The sequence below is a fragment of the Cucurbita pepo genome, chromosome 12 (assembly GCF_057944985.1).
Source record: "Cucurbita pepo subsp. pepo isolate OVF chromosome 12, ASM5794498v1, whole genome shotgun sequence".
NCBI lineage: Eukaryota > Viridiplantae > Streptophyta > Magnoliopsida > Cucurbitales > Cucurbitaceae > Cucurbita > Cucurbita pepo.
This window is the reverse complement of record NC_141809.1, coordinates 11,987,118-12,010,298: the sequence shown is the minus strand read 5'-3', so window position 1 is coordinate 12,010,298 and position 23,181 is coordinate 11,987,118. Positions and strand designations below refer to the sequence as shown.

At 36.9% G+C, this 23,181-nt stretch overlaps 4 protein-coding genes across 4 annotated transcripts in view; 2 read left to right on the top strand and 2 right to left on the bottom strand.

The window, feature by feature from the left end:
* LOC111807193 (midasin-like protein) overlaps positions 1–3,128 on the top strand; it is a 43,436-nt gene extending 40,308 nt beyond the window's left edge. Inside the window, exons 73-78 of the mRNA XM_023692796.2 lie at positions 77–1,777; positions 1,859–2,140; positions 2,265–2,444; positions 2,576–2,674; positions 2,767–2,892; positions 2,989–3,128. Of these exons, the coding sequence (XP_023548564.2) occupies positions 77–1,777; positions 1,859–2,140; positions 2,265–2,444; positions 2,576–2,674; positions 2,767–2,892; positions 2,989–3,021 (2,421 nt within the window). The 3' untranslated portion in view covers positions 3,022–3,128. The remainder of the gene's footprint in view (positions 1–76; positions 1,778–1,858; positions 2,141–2,264; positions 2,445–2,575; positions 2,675–2,766; positions 2,893–2,988) is intronic.
* Positions 3,129–5,254: 2,126 nt separating this feature from the next.
* Positions 5,255–6,879, top strand: LOC111807522 (uncharacterized). Its single transcript, XM_087128817.1, has one exon. The coding sequence runs from the start codon at positions 5,677–5,679 to the stop codon at positions 6,715–6,717; it is 1,041 nt and encodes a 346-aa protein (XP_086984943.1). The 5' UTR covers positions 5,255–5,676; the 3' UTR covers positions 6,718–6,879.
* Positions 6,880–8,260: 1,381 nt separating this feature from the next.
* On the bottom strand, positions 8,261–11,245 carry LOC111807391 (PHD finger protein ALFIN-LIKE 3). The gene is made up of 5 exons (XM_023693103.2): positions 10,922–11,245; positions 10,047–10,079; positions 9,573–9,801; positions 9,344–9,473; positions 8,261–8,770 (listed from the first exon to the last, which is right to left on the bottom strand). The coding sequence occupies exons 1-5, from the start codon at positions 11,157–11,159 to the stop codon at positions 8,504–8,506; spliced, it is 897 nt and encodes a 298-aa protein (XP_023548871.2). The 5' UTR covers positions 11,160–11,245; the 3' UTR covers positions 8,261–8,503.
* Positions 11,246–13,002: 1,757 nt separating this feature from the next.
* On the bottom strand, positions 13,003–18,992 carry LOC111807354 (phospholipid:diacylglycerol acyltransferase 1). Its single transcript, XM_023693051.2, has 6 exons — positions 18,101–18,992; positions 17,158–17,380; positions 16,766–17,049; positions 15,333–15,642; positions 14,587–14,846; positions 13,003–13,721 (listed from the first exon to the last, which is right to left on the bottom strand). The coding sequence occupies exons 1-6, from the start codon at positions 18,523–18,525 to the stop codon at positions 13,238–13,240; spliced, it is 1,986 nt and encodes a 661-aa protein (XP_023548819.2). The 5' UTR covers positions 18,526–18,992; the 3' UTR covers positions 13,003–13,237.
* Positions 18,993–23,181: the final 4,189 nt, after the last annotated feature.

Sequence of the window (23,181 nt, the reverse complement as noted above, 5' to 3'; positions counted from 1 at the left end):
CTTTATAATCAGACTTACTGTTTGTTGTTGTTTTCAATTCTTTATTGATTTTTCTAATAATACATTTGTTGTTCAGGCAAGTGAGCTAGATGCTCCAAATGAAAACCCAAGTGAAAATGATAAAGGTATTGAAATGGAGCAAGATTTTGATGCAGAAACATTTAGTGTTAGTGAGGATTCTGAGGAGGACAATGAAGATGATGGAGATGAGCAATTGGAGTCCGCTCTGGGCGAAACAGGAGCTGAAAGTGATGTAGTTGGTGAGAAAATGTGTAACAAGGACGAAGATGAATGTCCTGATAATGCGAATGAAAAAGTTGAATCAGGGCCTCCAGTTGAGAATGAGGATGTTGGCTCTTCTGAACTTAGAGCCAATGATGAACTTTCAGCTTCTGCAGATGAAAATGGTAAGTCAGATAATGATGAACAAAAAGAACAGAATGATGAAGGTGAAATTAATCCTGACTCTTTCGATGGAGAGGAAGATGAGGAGATGAAATTTGATAAAGAGCAAGAATTTTCTGAACCACCAGAATCGAAGCATGAAGAGTCAAATGAATGTTCAGATCTGGAGATGGATGAAAAAGGGGATGCATCTTCTGTGCAAGATGATCTTGAAGAGGATGGAAACAATATCGAGAATGGGAATGTTGAGGAGAATGTGACCGATCCAATAGATGAAAATATGACTGAAGCTGAGGCCGAGCGTGAAACCTCTGAAATGGACATTGAGGATGGTGAGCGTGAGGAAAATAATCAACTGAATGCAATGGCACCAATGAATGATGCGACAGGGGCAGGTGAAAACGCGCAAAATGCCGAATCTGCTACTCAACCAAACGGTGGCTTGCAGTCGTCAAACTCTAGGAATGTTGACCTTGAGAAAAGCTTGTCTAGAAGTAATGAAATACAAAATGATGGTGCTCCATCAAGAGGCATGCCTAGTGGTGATGCTTCTGAGACTGATATCTTGGCAGCAGACTCATCGAGTGGTGGGCGATTCACTGATGATCCTTTAAATACTCAATTGCCTCAGCGTGAAGCGTCGTCTTTTCAGAAAATGCAACCAAATCCTTATCGGAATGTTGGTGATGCACTGAATACGTGGAAGGAAAGAGCAAGAGTTTCGGTTGATCTTGAGGCAAATAATGCAGATGTACAAGATGAGATGGAAGACGAAGAAGCAGAAGAGTATGGATTTGTTTCTGAATTGGAAAAGGGTTCTGCTCAGGCAATGGGACCCGCAACATCGGAGCAGATTGATAGAGCTGCCAATGATAATAATTTTGACAACGATAGTACTGCTGCCATGAAGTCTGACATCGCTGAGCCAATGGAGTCTGAGAAACAAGATCTTGGAACTCATGCTTTGAGTCGTTCCTCCATTCATAAGAGTACGGTAGATGATCCCGTACCTGTTTCAAATTTGGAGAATCCAACTGAAGAGGAATCTCAAGAAATTCATAAAACTGAAGATGGTGATTCTACACCCATTTCGGATAATTTGGTATCCGTCAATAGAACTTACTTGAATGAGCCAATGCGTAAATTTGAAAAGCTCTCTGTCAGTGACGATGAGTTGGGGAAAGTGAACGATACTGAAGTAGTCCCTAATGAGATGAAAGATAATGCAACCTCTCTCTGGCGGAAATACGAACTGCGCACGACTAGGTTATCTCAGGAGTTGGCCGAACAACTGCGTCTCGTCATGGAGCCAACTCTTGCCAGCAAGCTCCAGGGGGATTACAAAACTGGCAAGAGGATCAATATGAAAAAGGTATCTTCTATGCAATCTTCTCTTAAACTTGTCATTTTCTTCCAAAGAAACTCCTAAAAACATTGCTTGGAATGCATTCAGGTCATTCCCTATATAGCAAGTCATTATCGCAAAGATAAGATATGGATGAGAAGGACGAGGCCGAACAAACGTGATTACCAAATTGTTATCGCCGTGGATGATTCCCGGAGCATGTCTGAAAGTTGTTGTGGAGATGTCGCCATTGAAGCTTTAGTGACTGTATGCCGCGCCATGTCCCAACTAGAAATGGGAAGCTTAGCAGTTGCAAGCTTTGGGAAGAAAGGAAACATAAGGTTACTGCATGATTTTGATCACGCATTCACGGCAGAGGCTGGTGTCCAGGTATTGAATTATCTGTTGCTTAATGTTCGACTCTTTATGCTTTCGTTACACTTACGCCGTAACGCCGTATCTAAAATATATCAGACGCTCAAACCCTTTTTATATCTGATGAATGTGTATACAGATGATCTCCAATTTAACATTCAAACAAGAGAACAGCATCACCGACGAACCTGTTGTCGACCTATTGAAATATCTCAACGACACACTGGATAACGCAGTCACCAAAGCACGTCTTCCATCTGGATTCAATCCCCTACAGCAGCTTGTTTTAGTAATTGCAGATGGACGATTTCATGAAAAGGTGATGCACTTTCTCAGTTATTATTCTCTGTCACTGGACAAAACATTGGCAGTCTAATACTTTTTTCCTGTTCTTTGAGACATGAACTGTTCATTGGATTATTTTCATAAACATCATTTTTCCTTTAACAGGAAAACTTGAAACGTTACGTGAGGGATATTCTAAGTCGGAAACGTATGGTTGCGTTTTTGCTTCTCGATAGTCCGCAAGAGTCCATCATGGACCTCATGGTATTCCATTTTTCGCTCGATAACTTCGCTTCCTTTCCGAGGATTTAGATTCAAATGTTCTTCCCATTTACTACGAACTCTCTGGTTTTCAGGAAGCTTCTTTTGAAGGTGGGAATATTAAGTTCTCAAAGTACATGGATTCCTTTCCATTCCCATATTACATAATTCTAAGGAACATCGAAGCTCTTCCTAGGACTCTTGGAGATCTTCTGAGACAGGTAAAAACAAAACCAATGGCAAAAACTTGTCTCTCATATCAGATGAGTTCTCTTTTCCTTTTGCTTGTTTTAATGCTCTTTTTTTCTGTGTTGCAGTGGTTTGAGCTTATGCAGAATTCTGGGGACTGAACTTAGGCAACTTTAGAGGGAAACATTGGATTTATATTGACATTCTACGCTACAAAAATGTAACTGAGTTCATAATTATTATCAATATAGATCACAAGTTTCCTTCACTGTCTTGTCTGCCTCCTGGTTCTTATCTTCCCTGTTGGGTCACTGTTTTTTATCATAAGTTTCCATCAATTATTGTCCCTCAAAAGGCTTTATTGTTCAAAGCCCCTTCTTGGCTCTACGAATGTGATCTTATAGCTTCATCTATCCATTCCTTTAAGGCCTTTGTGTAGCCTTACCTCTTTCTTCCATTGAATTAGTACTCCTTCCAATTAGAAAAACCTTCTCCATTCAATTCCCCATATTGTACTTTACGTATTCAAATCGTCCTCTTTGGATTGTATCTTACAAGTATGAATGATATCTGGATCGTGCTTTTACCTAAATTCTTTTCAACTAGATGGGGCCAAGAAGGTAGCCTATAACTAAAATATAGGGATGAAAGTATGAAGTTTTGGGTAAAATCTCATATTTTACCCTAAATTTGGCATTTTGTATCAATTTTAATTAAGCTTCAAACTTGGCTGATCGTTTCAATCACCATTAAAAAGGTTACTTATAGCTGCCCTTGTTATTCTATAATAGGTGCTTGTATTTGGGTCCTTGCAGGTTAGTCCATTTAGTAACATTGCAATCAATTGCTAACAACATCAGATGCTTTAGTGATTGGATTCACAAGAAGAAAGGAAATTAGTGAAGTGCCAGTAGAGTCATGGAAAAGGACAGCGTCTAAGAAACTTTCTATTTTCTGATAAAGATAACAAATAACTTACAAAGAAAGCATGCTATGATTATCCTTGTAATACTTGACAAACTTCAAGATTTTTAAAATACGCCGGCAGAGGAGAGGTTTTCACACCCTTATAAAGAATGTTTTTTTCTCCTCCCCAATCGATGTAGGATTTCACAATCCATCCCCTTCAAGACCTAGCGTCTTTGTTGACGCTCGTTCTCTTCTCCAATCGATGTGGGATTCTCCAATCTACCCTACAGGGATGCTAGACACTTTACCTCATGTCTACCCCCTTGGGGGTCAACCTCCTTGCGGCATATTGCCCAGTGTCTTGACTCTCATACCATTGTAATAGTCTAAACTCACCGCTAGCAGATATTGTTCTCTTTGGGTTTTCCCTCTCGAGCTTCTCCTCAAGGTTTTTAAAACATGTATGCTAGGGAGAGGTTTCCACACCTTTATAAAGAATGTTTCTTTCTCCTCCCTAATCGATATGAGATTTAACAATCCACCCACTTCAGGGTCCAACGTCTTTGTTGGCGCTTGTTCCCTTCTCTAATCGATGTAGTATCCCCCAATCCACCCCCATCAAGGACCCTAGGCACACTGCCTCGTGTCTACCCCTTGGGGGTCAACCTCCTCGCTGACATATTGCTCAGTGCCTAACTTTGATACCATTTGTAATAGCCTAAGCCCACTGCTAGCAGATATTGTCCTCTTTGGGTTTTCCCTCTCGGGCTTCCCCTTAAAGTTTTTAAAACGCGTATGCTAGGTAGAGGTTTCCAAACCATTATTCTATAAAAAAATGTTAACCAAATTGCTCCATATCAGGTGATCATCGTCGTAAAACCCACATTTACGACACAAAAACAAACTCTTGTATTCTCCTTGCCTATGGTGACATTACTAGCAACAACTAGAAAGATCTAGATAGTAACACCATTGAAAAGTAGCAACAATGTCAGTTTCTTGACTTCAATGGTGAAGAATTTAAGATCGACTAAGATGTAGCGAACTATGTGCATGAAACCAACGAGCTAGTTATAGGCTACCTTCTTGACCCCGTCTAGCTCTACTAATGATGAAAGTGATATTGGTGAAATATATTTCCATAAGATTTGTAAAAGCTTTAATTATAAGGAGAGAGAGAGAAAAAAAAAAAAAAAAAAAAAACTTGTAAAACAATCAAATATGATTGGTGGAGTTTCAAGTACATGCGCCGCAGAGGATAAAAACCCGGAAATACGGTCTCGATGGATAGGGTTTACACGTCACTCATTAGTTCGAACGACCCGCCGCCTTGCGGCCCAACAAAGATGGAAAACCCTAAAGAAGCAAAGCAAGCCATTTTTCCTAATCCAATACCGCCACGTGTCAGTCATCTTTTCCTCCTCCTTTATCTTTGCCTTGCTTCTCTTTCCACGCTCATCCGGTTTCCCTTCTTCATCTCCGACCGCCATTGCCACCCAATCGGAGCCCTAAAATTCCCTCTTACATTCAATCTCAATTCCTCTGGTTCGCGACAAAATTCTTCTGCTGTGGATGTTTTCGTTTCACCTGGAAATGGTGGAACAATACGTCATCGACTGTATTCCATCGAAAACCTGGTTCCACAAGAGGAAAAAAACTCTTCGGAATTGAATAATTCAAGATCCGTCTCTGTCAAATTTGTATATTAATCGAAATTTTTGTACAGTTTACCTTCATCTTCTTCGTCACACGTTTTCTAGATTCGGTTGTAGACTGAAGAACTGGCGCCGGAGATTTGAGCTTTGAAGTTTAGAAAAATCTCGATCGTTCATTTTCCGTTCTGTTTCTGGTTTTTTTTTTTTTTTTTTTTTTTTTTGTTTCAGTGAAGCTTTGTAAAGGTGGCGAAGATGAATTTAGGAGCGGCGGAGGAAGAATCGCCGCAGGAGATTCATATTCCGGCCGAAATCGATTGGCAAATGCTCGATAAATCCAAATTCTTCTTCCTCGGTGCGGCGTTGTTTTCAGGTGTTTCTGCGTCTCTTTACCCTATGGTAGTGTTGAAAACTCGACAACAGGTCGCTCATTCGCAGCTTTCTTGCATCAGAACCGCCTTCCACCTTGTCCGGCACGAAGGTTTCCGAGCTCTCTACCGTGGATTCGGGACTTCTCTGATGGGGACTATCCCGGCTAGGGCTCTGTACATGGGAGCTCTTGAGTTTACTAAGAGCTATGTAGGGACTGCCACTGTTAGAGTCGGATTTCCCGAGGCCACTGCCGCTACCATTGCTAATGCAGCTGCTGGATTGAGTGCTGCAATGGCTGCTCAGCTTGTGTGGACTCCTGTTGATGTTGTGAGTCAGAGACTCATGGTTCAAACTCATTTCAACAATCCTAATCCTTCCTCGACTCGTTACATCAATGGAGTCGATGCATTCCGTAAGATCCTCAATGCCGATGGTCTCCGAGGTCTCTACCGAGGTTTCGGGATATCGATTTTGACATACGCACCGTCGAATGCAGTGTGGTGGGCTTCTTATTATGTAACACAGCGGTTAGTATGGGGTGGAATTGGATGCTATTACTCAAAGAAGCTTGATGAAGGCAATGAAAATGGAAGTTCAAACGTTTACAGACCGGACTCCAAGACGGTGATCGCAGTACAGGGCGCGAGCGCAGCAATGGCGGGGAGTATCTCGGCTCTGATAACAATGCCGCTCGATACAATCAAGACGAGATTGCAAGTTTTGGATGGGGATGAGAATGGTAGACGAGGGCCAACAATTGGACAGACATTGAGAAATCTGGTGAGGGAAGGCGGGTGGACGGCATGCTACCGAGGGTTGGCGCCGCGATGCGCGTCGATGTCGATGTCTGCAACAACTATGATCACTACATATGAGTTCTTGAAACGGCTATCAACCAAGAATCGAGAGGGATTAACAAGCTGAACAAACAAACAGCAGGAAGATGATGATGATCATCATGTCATTTCCTGGAACTGTTTCTGATAATTCTCCTTTTTGTTGATGTAATGCAAGGTATGGCAATGTTCATATATAAAATGTATAGAAATAATTACTTGCTGTAAAATTGGTAGCTTTTTTCTTCCATTTTCCGCCGCTATATATATGTTTTTAGAGTTTTTTTCATGGATTTTCAAAGAAAAAATTGAAGAACTGGAGATTATCCAGATGGATTAAGAGATTGTTGTTGTATAAATGAAGATTTCAACAACATTAATCATAACGACCAGAAAAGACATTCATGTATTATATAAGTGGGCCTATACCTTATTGGGTTGTTAATGATAATTGAAATTATAATGGTGGAGTGGGACTCTGGGTTAGAAGTTTCTAGTTTTGGGCATGGTGGGTTTTGGGCATGGTGGGCTATACCGAGAATTTGAATCGCAAGTTAGCCGTGAGTACGAGATTTTGAATCTAAAGAAACGCTAATGAGTTATGCTCAGATTAGCCGTGAATATGAGAATTCGAATCTAAAGAAACATTGATGAACTATGCTAAGTCAAATCTAAAGAAACACTGATGAACTATGCTCAAGTTAGCCGTGAGTACGAGCATTCGAATTTAAAGAGATACTGATGAGTTATGTTGAGGTTAGTTGTGAGTATGAGAATTCGAATCTAAACAAATACTGATGAGTTATGCTCGGATTATAAGTACTGATGAGTTATGCTCGGATTATTAGTACGAGAATTACAATCTAAAGATATACTGGTGAGTTATGTACTCATTATGCTAGCATTGAATAGACTGGGTATTCACCTTATCAATATCTCAAATCAATGATGATTTTTTTTTAGTGATGATTTTTTTTTAGTGCCTAAATGGGGCACTGATGAACCTTTCTTTTATCAAAGGCTACTGTTCTCTTGTTTTGTTCCCTAAAAGTAATGGAGTAAGACATCGATTTCTCAATAAGATCAACCTTTTTTATTACATGATGTACTTCTCTGAAAAACATTGACGCGCGTGTAAACGAGTTGCTCTACCAACTGAGCTATAGCCCTTGTGCTTGTGAGACATATCTTATCTACCAATTGAGCTATAGCCCTTGTGCTTGTGATACATATCTTATCAAGTTAGTCGTGAGTTCGAAAATTTGAATCTAAACAAATACTGATGAGTTATGCTTCAGTTATAAGTATGAGAATTACAATCTAAAGAAATATCGGTGAATTATGCTTAAGTTAGCTGTGAGTACGAGAATTTGAATCTAAACAAATACCGATGAGCTATGCTCTGGTTATAAGTACGAGAATTACAATCCAAAGAAATACTAGTGAATTATGCTTAAGTTAGCATTGAGTACGAGAATTTGAATCTAAACAAATACTGATGAGCTATGCTTAAGTTAGCCGTGAGTACAAGAAATTGAATCAATTGATGAATTTTGCTCAAGTTAGCTAGGCGTGAGTACGAAAATTTGAATCTAAAAAAAATAATCTAAAAAAAATACTCATATTAGCCTATTTATTCCATCAAAAAAAAAAAAAAAAAAAAAAAAAACCAATCTCCTAAGCACTGAGTACTTATAACTACGAAGCATTAAAAGGAAAGACTAAGAGGCAATCTAAAAGACTATAGAAATATTGACTTTACATAGAAACTGAGAAGGCAGAAAACTGGAAAAACCCTGAAATGTGCTTTAAAAGCCAACAGAGCATTTGCCCTGTGATTCCATTATCAAAACACAAATTTCCTTTCCCATTGTTTAAATGCGGCTTCTTTTGCTGCTGCAGGATGGGCATTTGTACTGATTAATGTGCACGGCTTTTGCAGGAGTTATTCTAACACACTTTCCATGGAACCATTTCTCACAGATATCACAGCAAATCCAAAACTCATCTGTTGCATAATTCTCACCACACGCCCCACACAAGGTGTCGCCGTGCTCATCTTCGTCTTCTTCGTACAACGCCTCTACGTCTTCCCTTGCCAGGGGCTGTCTCACATACACTCCTTGCGTTTCAGTTTCCCTCTGAAAACAGTTGAAACATAGAAAGAATATAAGTAATCATACAAGCAATCGATCGTGTAAATTGCATCACGCCAATAAGCTTATAGGGTATCTTTCATCCTTGCTCAGTTTCGGGTTTCTAAGTTGACTAGGTGGAGGGGAAATGGTGAGCCCCAGGTACAGGCATGAACTAAATTGATCACAAATTAAGACAGTTGACAAACTGAAGGATTGGAGACTGTCCAACGGGCGATAAGCATTATCATAACTAATATCATTGCCCCAGCTCAATTATTTTTCTATATGTCGAAGCGGGTGGGGAAGTATCTAAGCTACATCGTTTCGTACAGATACGAAATCAAAAAGATTGCATTCAGAAATAGAGTACCACTAGTGAAATCTATCAACCAACTGAAAACTGAAGACCTATCATAACTAACATCATTGCCCCAGCTCAATTCTTTTTCTATATGTCGAAGCAGGTGGGGAAGTATCTAAGCTACATCGTTTGGTACAGATACGAAATCAAGAAGATTGCATTCAGAAATAGAGTAATCTGTCAACCAACTGAAAACTGAAGACCTACTCACATACCGTTTTAAGGCTCGACTTGGATTTGCTACCATTCGCACTTGATGACTTTTCCTTGACTTGTTTCTTTGCAAGACCTGTAACTACTTCAAATACAGTTGGCAAATCATTGATCATATTGAAAAGCCGCCTCCTGCATCGAAGAACAAGGCAAAACATTTTATAGCAAGATCATCCATCATGGTTGTTGAAAGGACTCCTCCTATATGAACAAAATTCAAAATCGAAGTACCTATCAGCTTTATCAAATCCAAATCTCGCACCAAAATAGTAGGCAACAGAGAGCAACCAAGAGTCACTATGGACAGCAACCAAAGCCAACCAATCCCTTTCTTGCATGCCATCTCTTGCAAAATTAATACCCAACGCCGGCTCTGGAAGTTCTGGAGGAACTTCTTCTGCAGGTAAATTAACTTCCCATACTTCATTTGGAAATCCATACAAGCATAGATTTTCCTTATCTGTAAGCACCAAATAACCGTTATAAATTAATTAGCTAGAAAGGATGTTCTAAACAAAAGACCAAGAACGTAAAATCTAGAACTTAACCAAAGAAAAATGGACGAATTGAATGCATATTAAATCAAACGAATGGGGATGGGGACAAAAGCTGACATTGCAGATAACAAGGAGACACAATTCAACTTCATACACAATAAATTCGTGGCTTAGATAAGAAGAAGCAAACAGAGATTTAGGACTGTACCAGGATCACATTGTTGATAGAATTCTTCAACATCTGCAATGATAAAACTGAAGAGAATTAGATATTCACAACTCCCAAATGTAACCAAAAGCCAAGGTCCAAACAACCAACCGCTCCTAGCTCCCAATCAAAGTTATAGAAATAAAGCGTCCACCCTTTGCTCTTCTTGAACAAGAAAATCAGCAAGACACAAAATATGGATAACATAAAACCAAATAAAGACCTCTCGACTACCTGAACAAGATAAGTTTTCATTCTACATTTATCAAGTACTTCATTCCAACAAAAAAATTAGTCGATTGATACAAAAGTCATCAACAAACTTATAGGAACGTATACTTGTAGGATTTGCAGCCTTGCCAAAGCACCAGAATTGTTGCAGAGAGTAGTCGCAACAATTTTTAAAATGCAGGCAAAGGAAGAGAGCTCACTGGCTACAATTCCTATACTCTCTCTTATCTCTTACCGTCTGTAGACGGCCATGCATGTACACAACTTGACCAAAAAAAAAAAAAAATGATCCGCATTCAGGAGAAGAATTCATAATTCAATTCAACGCTTATACGGCGAAAACTAGACTGAGACTCAAAACCTCACGACAGTCATGTAAACCAAGAGTAGCGCATTCGAGAACACATTTTCTTCTATCCTCGTTTTCTCTCAAAAAACCAAACGAAAACGTCACAAACAAGAACGCAAAAATCAACCAAAAACAACGAAGGTGAAAACAATCCACTCCGAAACGCAAGGTGAAGGACATAAATTGCGTACTAAAGCCATTAAAACAGCAAAAACATACAATGAATTACCACCACGGCTGGTTTCTTTCCGTCTCATAGAAAGAGTCAACAACGATAAAAAGGAAAGAATAATACCTACGGTGAGAGCTTTGATGACGCCGTTTCTTCGGCCCCTAAAATCACTGAAAACATCTTCGACTGAGCGATTGTGCACTGCGCCACCTCCATCCATGACCGTTTCTTCTTGCTCGTCCCTGCGGCTTCCGGAGACGAAAGAGTCAAAAGCGAAACGAAAAAACTGCAGATTACCTAAACAAAGAGAGAGAGAGAGAGAGATTCCAAAATCAAAAATCTCAATCTGCAAAATGATCATACATACATATATATATATATATATATGGTTATCGATCGTGAACAGAGAAATTTGAATTTGTTGAAGGGCAAAGTCGGATTATCTCTCTGTATATCCGTATTTCGGATCCAAACGCCTTTTTCTAAAATAATAATATTCTAATTTTATTCAAATTCAAAATATATTTTCTGAATCTTAAACAAAAATTAAATTAAATTAAATTAAATTAAATTAAATTATTTTTTAAAGTCGAATTACCAATTTTGTAATTTTTTTTTTTAAATTCCTCCCAATTAGTTATTTCTTTTCACAAATATCCCAAGTTTTTTTTTTTTTCTTCAATTTTAGATTTTTAGTATTTAAAAAACAATGCAAGTCAACTATCGTTGACTATGCTCGTATGGCAAGATTAAAATGTTATTATATATATATATTAGAATATATAATCATTTTTTTAGTGTGAATAAAATATTATAAATTTCTCACGTGATTTGTTTGTACGTGTGTGGGTATATATATTATAAAAATAATAAAATGCAACAAAATATCCAAATACTATTTTTTTTTTTTTTTTTTTGTCGTAAAATATTAAACTTTAGTCCATTAAAAAAATTATTGGCGGTCGAGCCAAACTTTAAAGTCGGACAGTGAAATCCTTATTTTGTGATAAGAATGACGGTGTTTCAAATGTTCTAATTGGACCTATTATACCATTAAAAATGTCGAAAAGATTAAAAAATGTCAGATTCAAACGTAGACAGCAGAGCCCAATAGATTTCGAGTCTATCTTCTTAGCCACTCAAACTATCAACGGAAAACTTTATTATTCAAAAATATCAACAGAAAACTTTATTGCAAAGTCCAATAGATTTAAGTTTATCTCCTCCACTCAAATATATCACCAGAAAACTTTATTATTCAAAAATATTGGCCGAAAACTTTATTATTTTCAATTTCATAAATTTTATAATTGTTGATTTTGTGGAGATGTAAGGGATGAGGATTGCCACAAACGTCTTCAGACTGTAAATACCACAAATTGAAATTATTAGGTAAAAATTAGATTGGTAAATGAATGAAATTGAAAATTAGATTCGTGGATGAATAAAATTGAAAATGAATGAAATTGAGATCAGACGTTTTCCTTGAAATTCGAGCATCAATTGAATTGCATGTCATTCAATCAAATTTAGAACCAGGTTCAAAATCTTACTAGAAATTTAGAACAAGTTCAAAATCTTGTAGGAAGAAATCTAATTCAAGGTTCAAATATTACTAGAAAATTAGAACAAGGTTCAAAATCTTACGTCTAGGCGGAAACAGAATCTTACTTCTAGATCGTTGATGTAGGAGGACTTTATCATCTTACTTCTAGATCTTTCATCGTAAGAGGAAATCTAATTCTAGCTTTATCATCTTACTTCTAGAACGATCAAGTCTAATTCTAGCTTCATCTCTTGGTTGATCCGAATTTTATATAATGTTTCTAGATCTTTGATCGTATGAGGAAATCTAATTCTGATCTTGATCGTAAGAGGATTCGAATTTCATATAATGTAGTTTTATCTCTTGGTTGATTCGAATTTCATATAATGTTTCTAGATCTTTGATCATAGGAGGAAATCTAATTCTAATGTTTCTAGATCTTTGATCGTAAGAGGAAATCTAATCTAATGTTTCTAGATCTTTGATCGTATGAGAAAATCTAATTCTAGCTTCATCTCTTTGTTGATCCGGTGTTAATTTCAACTGAAGATTAAGAGTGCTTTATCATTTTGTTTCTTGAACGAATTTCTCTCTAATAATGTATGTGTATGTATATGTATATAGACACACATTCATGCATAAAATAAAACATAGCAAATAATGGTAAATAATTACAATTAAATATTAAAAAAATTACAGAAAATGTAAAATTTACAATCTCAAGCTTTTGTTTCAATAATTTATATTTATACATCAAGATATAATAATTCTAATGTCTAATGGTGAATGCTAAAATTTGGGGTTCAACCATTTCTGATGAAAATCAATTGAGTCCTAAAATACCGTAGTTTTTGTACGCTGAATTTGCTATTATGATATCAGAAGAACATATATCACAGAGCCAATTTGATCTTCTCTGACCATTTAAAGATACCAGAATAGACTTGATCACCTCCTAAATCTTCCCCTTCCGCCCCGGCTGCTACTCGAATTATATCTTCGATCAACGCAAAGTTTCCCATGATATCGACGTGAGCGCCGCTCTGCGTGCCCCGTCCTTCTAGCAAGTTTGATGGGGGAGAATGATTATACTCTCTAACGTACGTTCGGATTCCTGAAGGATTATACCTGGTTTTCCCCCGCCAGCCTTTCGCGCACATGTAACCGGCGCTTAGAACGGGTACGGTTTCGTCTCCGTCGACGGAGTAGACTCCGTCCTTCAGACAGCCATTGTGATCACCATCGTTAGCTGCAGTATCAATCTGGAAGGGAATGTAGCATTCGGCAGCAGGAGATAGCTTGTAAACGTAAGCTCTTTCGGTTGGTATTCCAACTCCATATAAAGAAAAGATCTCCATGTCTGGAGCATTTGGCAATCTGCAGGGCAGTTTGATATTGTACAAAAGTTTAATATAACATAAGACTGGATAAAGATTCTTTCTTATAGATCAAACACATCAATCCAATCTCCTCCCATGATTTCTCCTTTAATTAAGTTCCTTCCTTGCTCCTCATGTAATGGTCCAAGCCTACCGCTAGTAGATATTGTCTGTTTTAGTCCGGTATGTATCGCCATCAGCCTCACGGTTTTAAAATGCGTCTGCTGCTAGGGAGAGGTCACACCCTTCTAAGGAAACCCCCCCTTGGAGGCTAGTATCTTTACTGGCACATTGTCCGATGTGCCAGCAAGGACGCTAGAGCGTTGTGCCTTGAAGGGGGTGGATTGTGAGATCCCACATCTTGTTGGAGAGGGGAACGAAACATTCTTTATACAGGTGTGGAAATCTCTCCCTAGTAACACGTTTTAAAAATTTTGAGGGAAAGCTCAAAAGGAAAAGCCCAAAGAGGACAATATCTGTTAACGGTAGGTTTGAGCAGTTACACCCCACATCTTCGCCCTTTTTTCTTCCCTTTTTTCTTCAAATGTTATGTATTAGAAATGTCTGATAGTTATGAAACTTAAATCTATCTATATATATTTTCTTTTTTATGAAAACCAGAATTCAAAGCTTTGCTCTCCTATATCCGGGGCACACCCATACCCATCCCAAGGCTCGGCCTTGGGAGGTATCAAGAGTTATTGGTATTAAGCTCACTTGAAGGTTCGAACTTCAAACCTCTAAGTAGGTATGACCTAGTCTAAGTAGGTATGACCTAGAGAGTCCAAGGCAAGGGGGCCACCCCTTGGGGCAAGATTAAAATCTATATATTCGAGTAAAATCAAGAACGATAAGATTCGCACCTCGTCTCCAATGGATTCGACCAATATTTGTAGTGGTTATATTTTGGATCATCAAGGTTGTCAGCAATCCCATAAGAGAAATGGGCACTCCCACGTTCCATTGATTGTGGGGCAACATAATGAAGTAAATCTATCATAGATCCGGCTGTATAAACTTTGTAATCTGAGATTGCTCTAATACCCTCAATTCCCATGTCATGGTATTCAGTCCAAACGTCGTGGCAAGTAGTATTTGCAACATTATGACCCTTGATAGCATCCTACACGATAATAAGATAAACAACATAAGACTTCCTTGAAGAAAATCATCAAGGCAACTGATTTGGGTTCGTTTTTCATGCACCAATACAAGGAGATAGCAAGCTTGCTTTTATTTATACGTTACCAAAGGATTGATTAATAAAAGTAAAAATTATTATGCTACAGAAAATTATTATGGGGAGGGAACGAAACATTTTTTATAAGGGTGTGGAAACCTCTCCCTAGTAGGACAAGTTTTACAAATCGTGAATTCACGATTTTAAAACGCGTCTGGTAGGGAGAGGTTTCCACACTCTTATATGGAATGCTTCGTTCCCCTCTTCGACCAATGTGGGATCTCACACTTCACCTCCTTTGGGGGCCAACCTTCCTCACTAGCACACCGCTCGGTGTCTGGCTCTAATACCATTTGTAACATTTGTCCTCGCTCTTGTTGTAGAATACAATAAAAGTAAAAATTATTATGCTAAAGAAAAGAGGTTTACCAAAAACTCAATCCTCTCGATCTCAGATGAATCTGCCTCTGCTATGTCTTTCCCAAATGATATCATCCTTCCATAGTGAACTTTCTTTGAAGAAGTATCTCCATCACCATTGTGCGTATCATCGCTTTTTAGCTTTCTTTTGCTGGGAACATGGTCATCTTCAGGTGACCAATCAAGGCCACCCCATATAATATCCCCTCCTTTGGGTATCATTGACATGGTCGAATCCCATGTACGAGTCATCTTCATTACATGCTGCAATGTTTGAATGCGAAATAGATCATTGTCCAAGAAAACCGGCGCAATGCCCCTGCATTATGGGAAGCAAGAGATGTGAACTCTTTGAGTCAACAAAAACGTATGGACTCAATGTTTGTAGATTGATATCAAACAAAGCTATTGTCAATGAAGTGAACCCACAGAAATTAAAAGCTGTTCGCATTTTGGTTTACAGAGCAGCCTTGAAACTACATACATGATCCAAAAAAGTGAAAGCTTTTGAACGACATTGGAAATGAGTGTGACTTGATGTTCATCCAGGCAGACTTGGAGAATCAACAAGCTGAGAATTAGAGCCTTAAAACTATTGGTATAGAGGGATGCTCTAACATTGTGTGAGATCCTATAAGGGGAATGAAACATTTCTTATAAGGGTGTGGAAACCTCTTCCTAGTAAATGCGTTTTAAAATCTGTGAGGTTGACGGTGATACGTAACGGGCCAAAGCGGATAATATCGACTAGCGGTGGGTTTAGAATGTAACAAATGGTAACAGAGCCAAGCACCGAGCAGTGTGCTAGCGAGGACGGCTGGGCCCCTAAGGGGGTGGATTGTTAGATCCCACATCAGTTGGAGAGAGGAACGAAAAATTCCTTATAAGGGTGTAGAAACCTCTCCCTAGTAGACGCATTTTAAAAACCGTGAGGCTGACAACAATACGTAACGGGCCAAAACGGACAATATCTGCTAGCGGTAGACTTGGCTATTGCAAATGGTATCAGAGTCAGATACCGAGCAGTGTGCCAGCGAGGACGGTTGGGCCCTCAAGGGGGGTGGATTGTGAGATCCCACATCGGTTGGAGAGGAGAACATGTGTGGAAAGCTCTCCAAAGTAGACGCGTTTTAAAAACCGTGAGGCTGATGACGATACGTAACGAGCTAAAGCGGACAATATCTACTAACAGTGGGTTTGGGATGTTACACATTGCTGCACTGATGATTTGTAGCATAAAAGTACGTATATGGACAACTTGAGTTAATTGATTTAAAACGTTCACCGTTCACCCTAGACAACATCCATGCTTATAAATTCAAGGACAAGATGCATGTGCCTACAATAGAAAGAGGAATTTTCTTCCTTAACCATGGAAACACAGACAACACACAACAGTCAAATTACTCAGCTACAGTGGAATCAAAGTGATAGAGTCAGACCTGGCAAATGCAATATCCTTAGCTTCAGCAGAGAAAAGCCCAGCAACAGCTTTGGGAACACCTAGAAAAGGCCCACCAATATTCATAATTGCTTTTATATGTTTAGCACACCAGTCCGGTCCTCCCCCACCACCCATTGGCGCTGGTGCTTCAACCCACTTCATAAAGTGCATGAAGTATAAAACACCCATCGAATGAGGAATTATCACTGCCTTTTTACCACCATTCGTAGCAACCATCAATTCTATGTTACTTTTTATCCTGCTGAGGGATTGATCTCTAACCTTTATCATTTGAGAATTTAGATAATCAACCAACAATTACAAACATTTAGTAATTCTAAATGATGCCATTTATATCAACAATGAAATTGTATTCCACCAAATGATTACCTCTGTGTTTTGATATGAAATCCTCCAGTCATATGCAGCCATATACATAGTTTTTTCCTCGTAACCAAGACGAGCCAAGTTAGCAATCAAGACTGCCCACACAAAATAACCAGGAGCGAAATAATCAGCAGCAACAAGCCCACTGACAGGCCTGACCCTGATTCCTGGAGGATCTAATCCAGTTTCGTTATCCAATGACATGTGCTCTACCCAACACGAAGGTCTGCAAGGGAAAATGAAATGAACCAAGATATCAATCATGCAAGATAAACTTCAAGATAGATGTAAAGGAAATGTTGTTCAAATTATCACAACATGTTCCAATTCATTAAAGAATAATCAAGTTTCATTTATTTTGGATGGTTATAAAGTTTGGGGATGATAATTAGGTGTTTCTTTAATATATTTTTAGGCTTTTATTTACGTATAGATTAAATTTACATAGTGGCTAAGTATGGTCAGTGCCTCGTGGAAGGTTAAGAGTTTTCTATAAAGCCATGTATGTTATCTATGTAAGATATAATTGGAAAATGGAGTAAAAAGAGCATTTGTGCTTCCCCTTAACCAATAGCTAAGTTTCTTTGCAATTCTATGTAGTTTAGATTGCATGTTTAGAATCATTCAAGCTTGACATGATCGATCTTACTTGTGGAGTGATTCGAATCTCAAACAAGTGTTCTTATCTTAAAATATTTGATCAACAACGTTCAACAAGCCTACCAAATTTAGTCATATTTACCAACCAACAATTTCTATGAATGTACACAGCATCAAACAGTCCATTGAAAATATTAATATCCAGATGAATTCTTAAAGAATCAATCACACAACACTCATCAATGATCTTAAAACCTCAAACTATATATCACTCTTTAATTCATGTAGAATATTTACTAAAACTTAACAATCCAATGGTACAGAGAAGGGTCATTTTATCAAATACCTTTTATACACTTCACCAAATGTGCCACCCCACAGACGCTTCCTGAACAAACCTTCTGCACATTCATGGCCTTCCCAAAGTTCAAGCCCACCAGTGACAATCCCCGGCACAAACACCACAGGGTGCTTCACCATCAATCCCTCTTTCTTCAATTTGATACCCGGCGGATCCGGCAATGGTCCTGTAATTGCCTCTGTCACATACTGAGGCAAAGATGCAGGCATCGCATTGTACATAAACAACAAGAACCACCATGTCGTACAAACGCAACCAACAAACCAGCAACAGTTATCCACACACGACCACTTTTTTTTTGCCTTAGCTTCCCTTACTTTTCCGCCGACCTTGTACTTCTTACCGTCATCTTCATCCTTCGGAAGTTTGGGTTCTTTTTCCACCGCCTTTCTCCGACGAATCGAAGACATATTTGGAAGTACTCAATCAAGAACCTCTAACTAAATTTCATGAACTAATCATCTCTATAACATCATTTAAATCTCTATATACCGCATTTTCCACCGGAACTTATAAGAAGCAAAACAATCTAGGGAACAAAATTCGAACAACACGATCTTGCGGGAAGAAAAACAAACTAATTAAACATTTGTTTATGTTAAAATCCGTATGTAATGAAGAAGAAATGCGTCTTTCCAACCCGGAAAAGGTTGCTTTTCTGGGCAAACAATCAGCGCCAACTCAAAGCTAAAAAAATACCTAAAAAAGTAGAAATAAACGCCGCCTTTCAAGAGATAATCCGAAAGCTTTGTCGTCACTTTGTGTAGTACAAACAGAAGCTTTAGCTTATCAATCAATGGCAGGTCGGATCGGGAGGCGCTGTCGACTGCTCAGCAAGATAATCAAAATTATGGCGCAGAAACCAAACCGGACTGGCTTTCAGATTTTGACGGAATCGTTTTTTATAAATTCGATTTTAAATATATATTAATTTATTACGTGGCAGTATATTATTGGTTAAATTTTGTTTATTGTATATTTGTTATCCATCGTGACCGGCTATCTTAATGAAATGATGGAACCAAATTGATGGACGTGATTATGGAGGACCGTCTTTCTTCCATGTGCGCAAATGCAGCGGATTTTAATTTCCATGTCTCTGAGCCCCAGCACGTGAAGCACGTGTGCCTGGCAAACGTACGACGTCGTATTATGCTACTTCTAGATGTTTGCTTCCAAAGCATGTTGGGTACATGAAATCCAATTTTAGGCTAAATTATAATAAATAAATAAATAACAAAATAATAATAATAATAATAATCATTCTTTTTTAAATGTAATTTCCCTTCATAAATATTTTAAATTATCATCCGAGCTTAAATTCGTTATAATTTAAATTAAAATTGAAACTGTGACGGTGATAAAATTTAAATGGGCCGGCCTTTTGTCTATTGGGCCTTGAAAAGGACTCACTTGGGCTTTTCAGAGAAGATATTAAATTTAATTTATTTATTTTTTAAAAAGAAAAACATTTATCAATTTTTGTACAATAATTTGGAATTTAGGAGTATTAAATATTTAAATTTAACCGATATCATATTATATCTTCTCAAAATTAAATAATAATAATAATAATAATTCAAAGAAAATAGTATTATAACTCGTTTATTATTTAACTAAAACTTTATATGATTAATTTATTTAATTAAATGATATTATTATATTGGGTAAACTATTTTTATTTTTATTTTTATTTTTATTTTTATTTTTATTTCATTCGTCAATAAATTTTAATATTCAAAATAATAAAAATCCAAATCAATAAAATTAAAACTATATAAATAATAAGTATATAAAAATTAATTTAAAAACTTCCAAATAGAGAAGTTTTGAATTTCCAACGGCTTCATTATATAAATTGTTTTTTAGCTGTTTGTCAGTTTTATTATAATTTTATAATTTTATTTTTAGACATAAATTAAAAGAATAAAATAATATATATATATATATATATATATATATATATATATATATATATTAATTCCATTTAAGAAGTCTATATCATTATGTCTGTAACAACCTCCAAACTGCATGTGATTGCTGGGGCTGCCTCCTTAAAAGCACGTCAGTAATTTAATTTATTTAATGCTAAACATTGACCAATCACAAATTTCCACCTCATTTCTTATATTAATAAATTTATAACTAATTACAAATCGGCAGATCTCGATAATGTCATCGTGTCTTCATCATCGATGTTTTATTGAATAAGTTGGTTTTGGTTCACTTGGGTCGTGATATTTAGACTTTCGTTCTGTTGATAAAGTATGTGTTATTCATGTAACAAATAATTTCATTTAATCAAGCTCGTAAGCATTCTGATACTAAGTTCTGATATGAACCAAGAGACATCAATCATACAATATGCTTCAATGAAGATGTGAAGAAAATATTATTGAAATTATCAAAAGATATTTCAATTCAGGTCACACTGAACAAGAATGAAGTTTCATGTTATAAATTTTGGGTGGATTACAATTTAGAATAATTTAGATTTATTGTATTTAATTAATGTATTTTAAAACTTTTAATTTACTTTAGGTTACAATTATGGTTAATTATGGTCATTAAGTATGAATGTTACAGCTCTCGGAATGCCTTTAGTAGTTCATTTTGACGCTATACAAAGCCATGTATGTTGTATTTGTAGGAGGACTTGAAAAATACAGTAAAGAAGCATTTGTGTAGTTCATTTTGACGCTATACAAAGCCATGTATGTTGTATTTGTAGGAGGACTTGAAAAATACAGTAAAGAAGCATTTGTGCTCTTCTTTAGCCGATGGCTAAGTTTATTTGCAATTCTATGTAGTTTAGGTTGCATGTAGAATCATTCAAGCTCCACATGATCAATTTTGTTTGTGGAATGATTCGAATCTCAAACAAATGTTTTTGTCTTGAGATATTTGATTAACAAGAATCATTCAAGCTAGACATGATCGATCTTGCTTGTGGAGTGATTCGAATCTCAAACAATGTTCTTGTCTTGAGATATTCGATCAACAAGGTAATCCGAATCTTACTCCCCCTTGTAATGATTCCTTAACATATCAAGTTCACTTACAAAATTTTATTAAATCGATGTTCCTAAACTCCGTAGACCGAACGTTGCTAGGTTCGATTACACTATGATAGTCCATCCATTAAGAATATTGAGCTTAGAGTCTAGTCGTGGAGCCAGTATCATTTAACTATCGTAAATAAATTATAAATTGTACTAAAAAATATTTAACTATCCAAAAGTGACGGTAAACGCTCGTTGAAAATGGTAATTTTTTAAAAGTAAAATTGTGGTATATTTAACTTACCAAATGCAAGCAAAGCATAAAGCCCTAAAGTTGTCTATGAATAATTATTAAGATTGCAAAAGATATAAATTAAAATTAATTAATTAATTTATTTATTTATTTTAAAAACATTGCCTTGAAATCACAAACAAGCCAGCCCTTTGGTCTACAAATTCCAAACTTAGCTTGGAAGGAGACATCCAAAAAGTGAAAGCATAACCATACACTTCTAATCTTAGTGTGACAAGAAAATTAAATTTTATAATATAAAGTCTATAAAGTTAATTAATTACATATTATTAATGTATCAAACACATTATTATAAAGCGTTATTTGGATCGACTTTCCGCTTAGGAAAGATATAATCGGCGCTTGTCGCCCCAAAACAAAAAGCATATTCATTATCATGTTGCTTTTCTTAATCGCTAAGACATCAGACCAATGAATATCAATCGCCTATTTTTTTAGGTTTAGTTGGGCTAGATTTTTTTTAGTTTGAGTTGCGTTGAATTTATATTAATCGAAAATTCGGTTCGTGTCTGTAGGTTGACATTTTCGTTAGTCGGGTCAACCCGACCAACTCGATAATAGGGTTATAACCCAACCTTACTCTAAATTAATAATATTTAACGTTTGTAACCGACGTCATTGATTTGTTGACTTGTAAATGTTTGATATTTTGAACTTGATGTGATTTTAGGTATTAATATAATAAAAACAACTACACAAATCAACCCAACCTAACCCGAAAATAAAAGATTAAGGTTGGTTGTGAACTTTATTAAAGTTGCTCGGGTCACCAATTCAACCAATCCAACATTTCGAGTTGGTCCAAAAAAAATTTCAAACCCAACTCAACTCAACCCCGTGTACACTCCTCGGGTTTAGGTATTGCGGATAATTATGTTTTTTTAAAAATAATTAAAAAGAACAACCAGACAACTCAACGTAACCCAACCCCAAAAATAGAGGGTTGGGTTGTGAACATTTATTTGGGTTGTTCGGGTCACTAATCCAACCAACCGAACATCTCAAGTTGGTCCAAAAGATTTTTCAAACCCAACCCAACTCAACCGATGTACACTTTTAAAGTTCGAGTATGAGGTCACTGCAACACGATACGCTAATAATTAAGAATGATATGGTAATAATTAAGAAAGTATAGTGAGATGAAATGTGTTTTTGGTGTGATTGGGTTAGTAGGAAACATGGAAATGACAAGGTCGTACAAATAATATGATTGTGTGTTGTTTGACTAGCTTGTATTTGACAGGTTTTTGTTTGTCTGGGATAGGGACAACTTCCGCCCCCATCCAAACACCCATATTTCTCCGGTAGGGGACGACCGCTAACCCAACCACCTCCAAACGGATGCCGCTCCATTCCCACATGCTTCTGTTCCCATCGCCACCTCTATTTATTTATTTATTTTTCAAAATAATAATAATAATAGTAATTATTTTTTATTATTTTTTATCAGGTTGGTCCCACTTTAAAACTTTATAACATATAAAAAACATGTAATATATACACCAAATATTCAATTTTACTATTTTATTATATAATAAAATTAATAAGAAGGAGTTTCAATTATCAATTTTGACGCTTTTAATATTATTATTTATTTTGCATATGAACTTTGTGAGGGTGATAGCGACCTGTAACGAGCTAAAACGGACAATATTTGTTAGTCATGGGTTCGAACGGTTATAAATGATATTATAACCAGACATCTAGCAGTATGCTAGCGAGAACGCTGGGCATCCAAGAGAGATGAATTG

Bases quoted from the DNA above. Each gene is read 5' to 3' on its own strand.
- LOC111807522 (XM_087128817.1), top strand. From the start codon at position 5,677: ATGAATTTAGGAGCGGCGGAGGAAGAATCGCCGCAGGAGATTCATATT.
- LOC111807391 (XM_023693103.2), bottom strand. From the start codon at position 11,159: ATGATCATTTTGCAGATTGAGATTTTTGATTTTGGAATCTCTCTCTCT. The intron at 9,474-9,572 runs GTACTTCGATTT...TCTTCGATGCAG, and splicing joins GGATTTGATAAAGCTGATAG to GAGGCGGCTTTTCAATATGA. The intron at 8,771-9,343 runs GTATGTGAGTAG...AACTGTTTTCAG, and splicing joins CCAAGTCGAGCCTTAAAACG to AGGGAAACTGAAACGCAAGG.
- LOC111807354 (XM_023693051.2), bottom strand. From the start codon at position 18,525: ATGTCTTCGATTCGTCGGAGAAAGGCGGTGGAAAAAGAACCCAAACTT. The intron at 17,381-18,100 runs GTATTTGATAAA...TTTCCCTTGCAG, and splicing joins TTTGGTGAAGTGTATAAAAG to ACCTTCGTGTTGGGTAGAGC. The intron at 15,643-16,765 runs GTCTGACTCTAT...CCCATAATGCAG, and splicing joins AAGGATATTGCATTTGCCAG to GGGCATTGCGCCGGTTTTCT.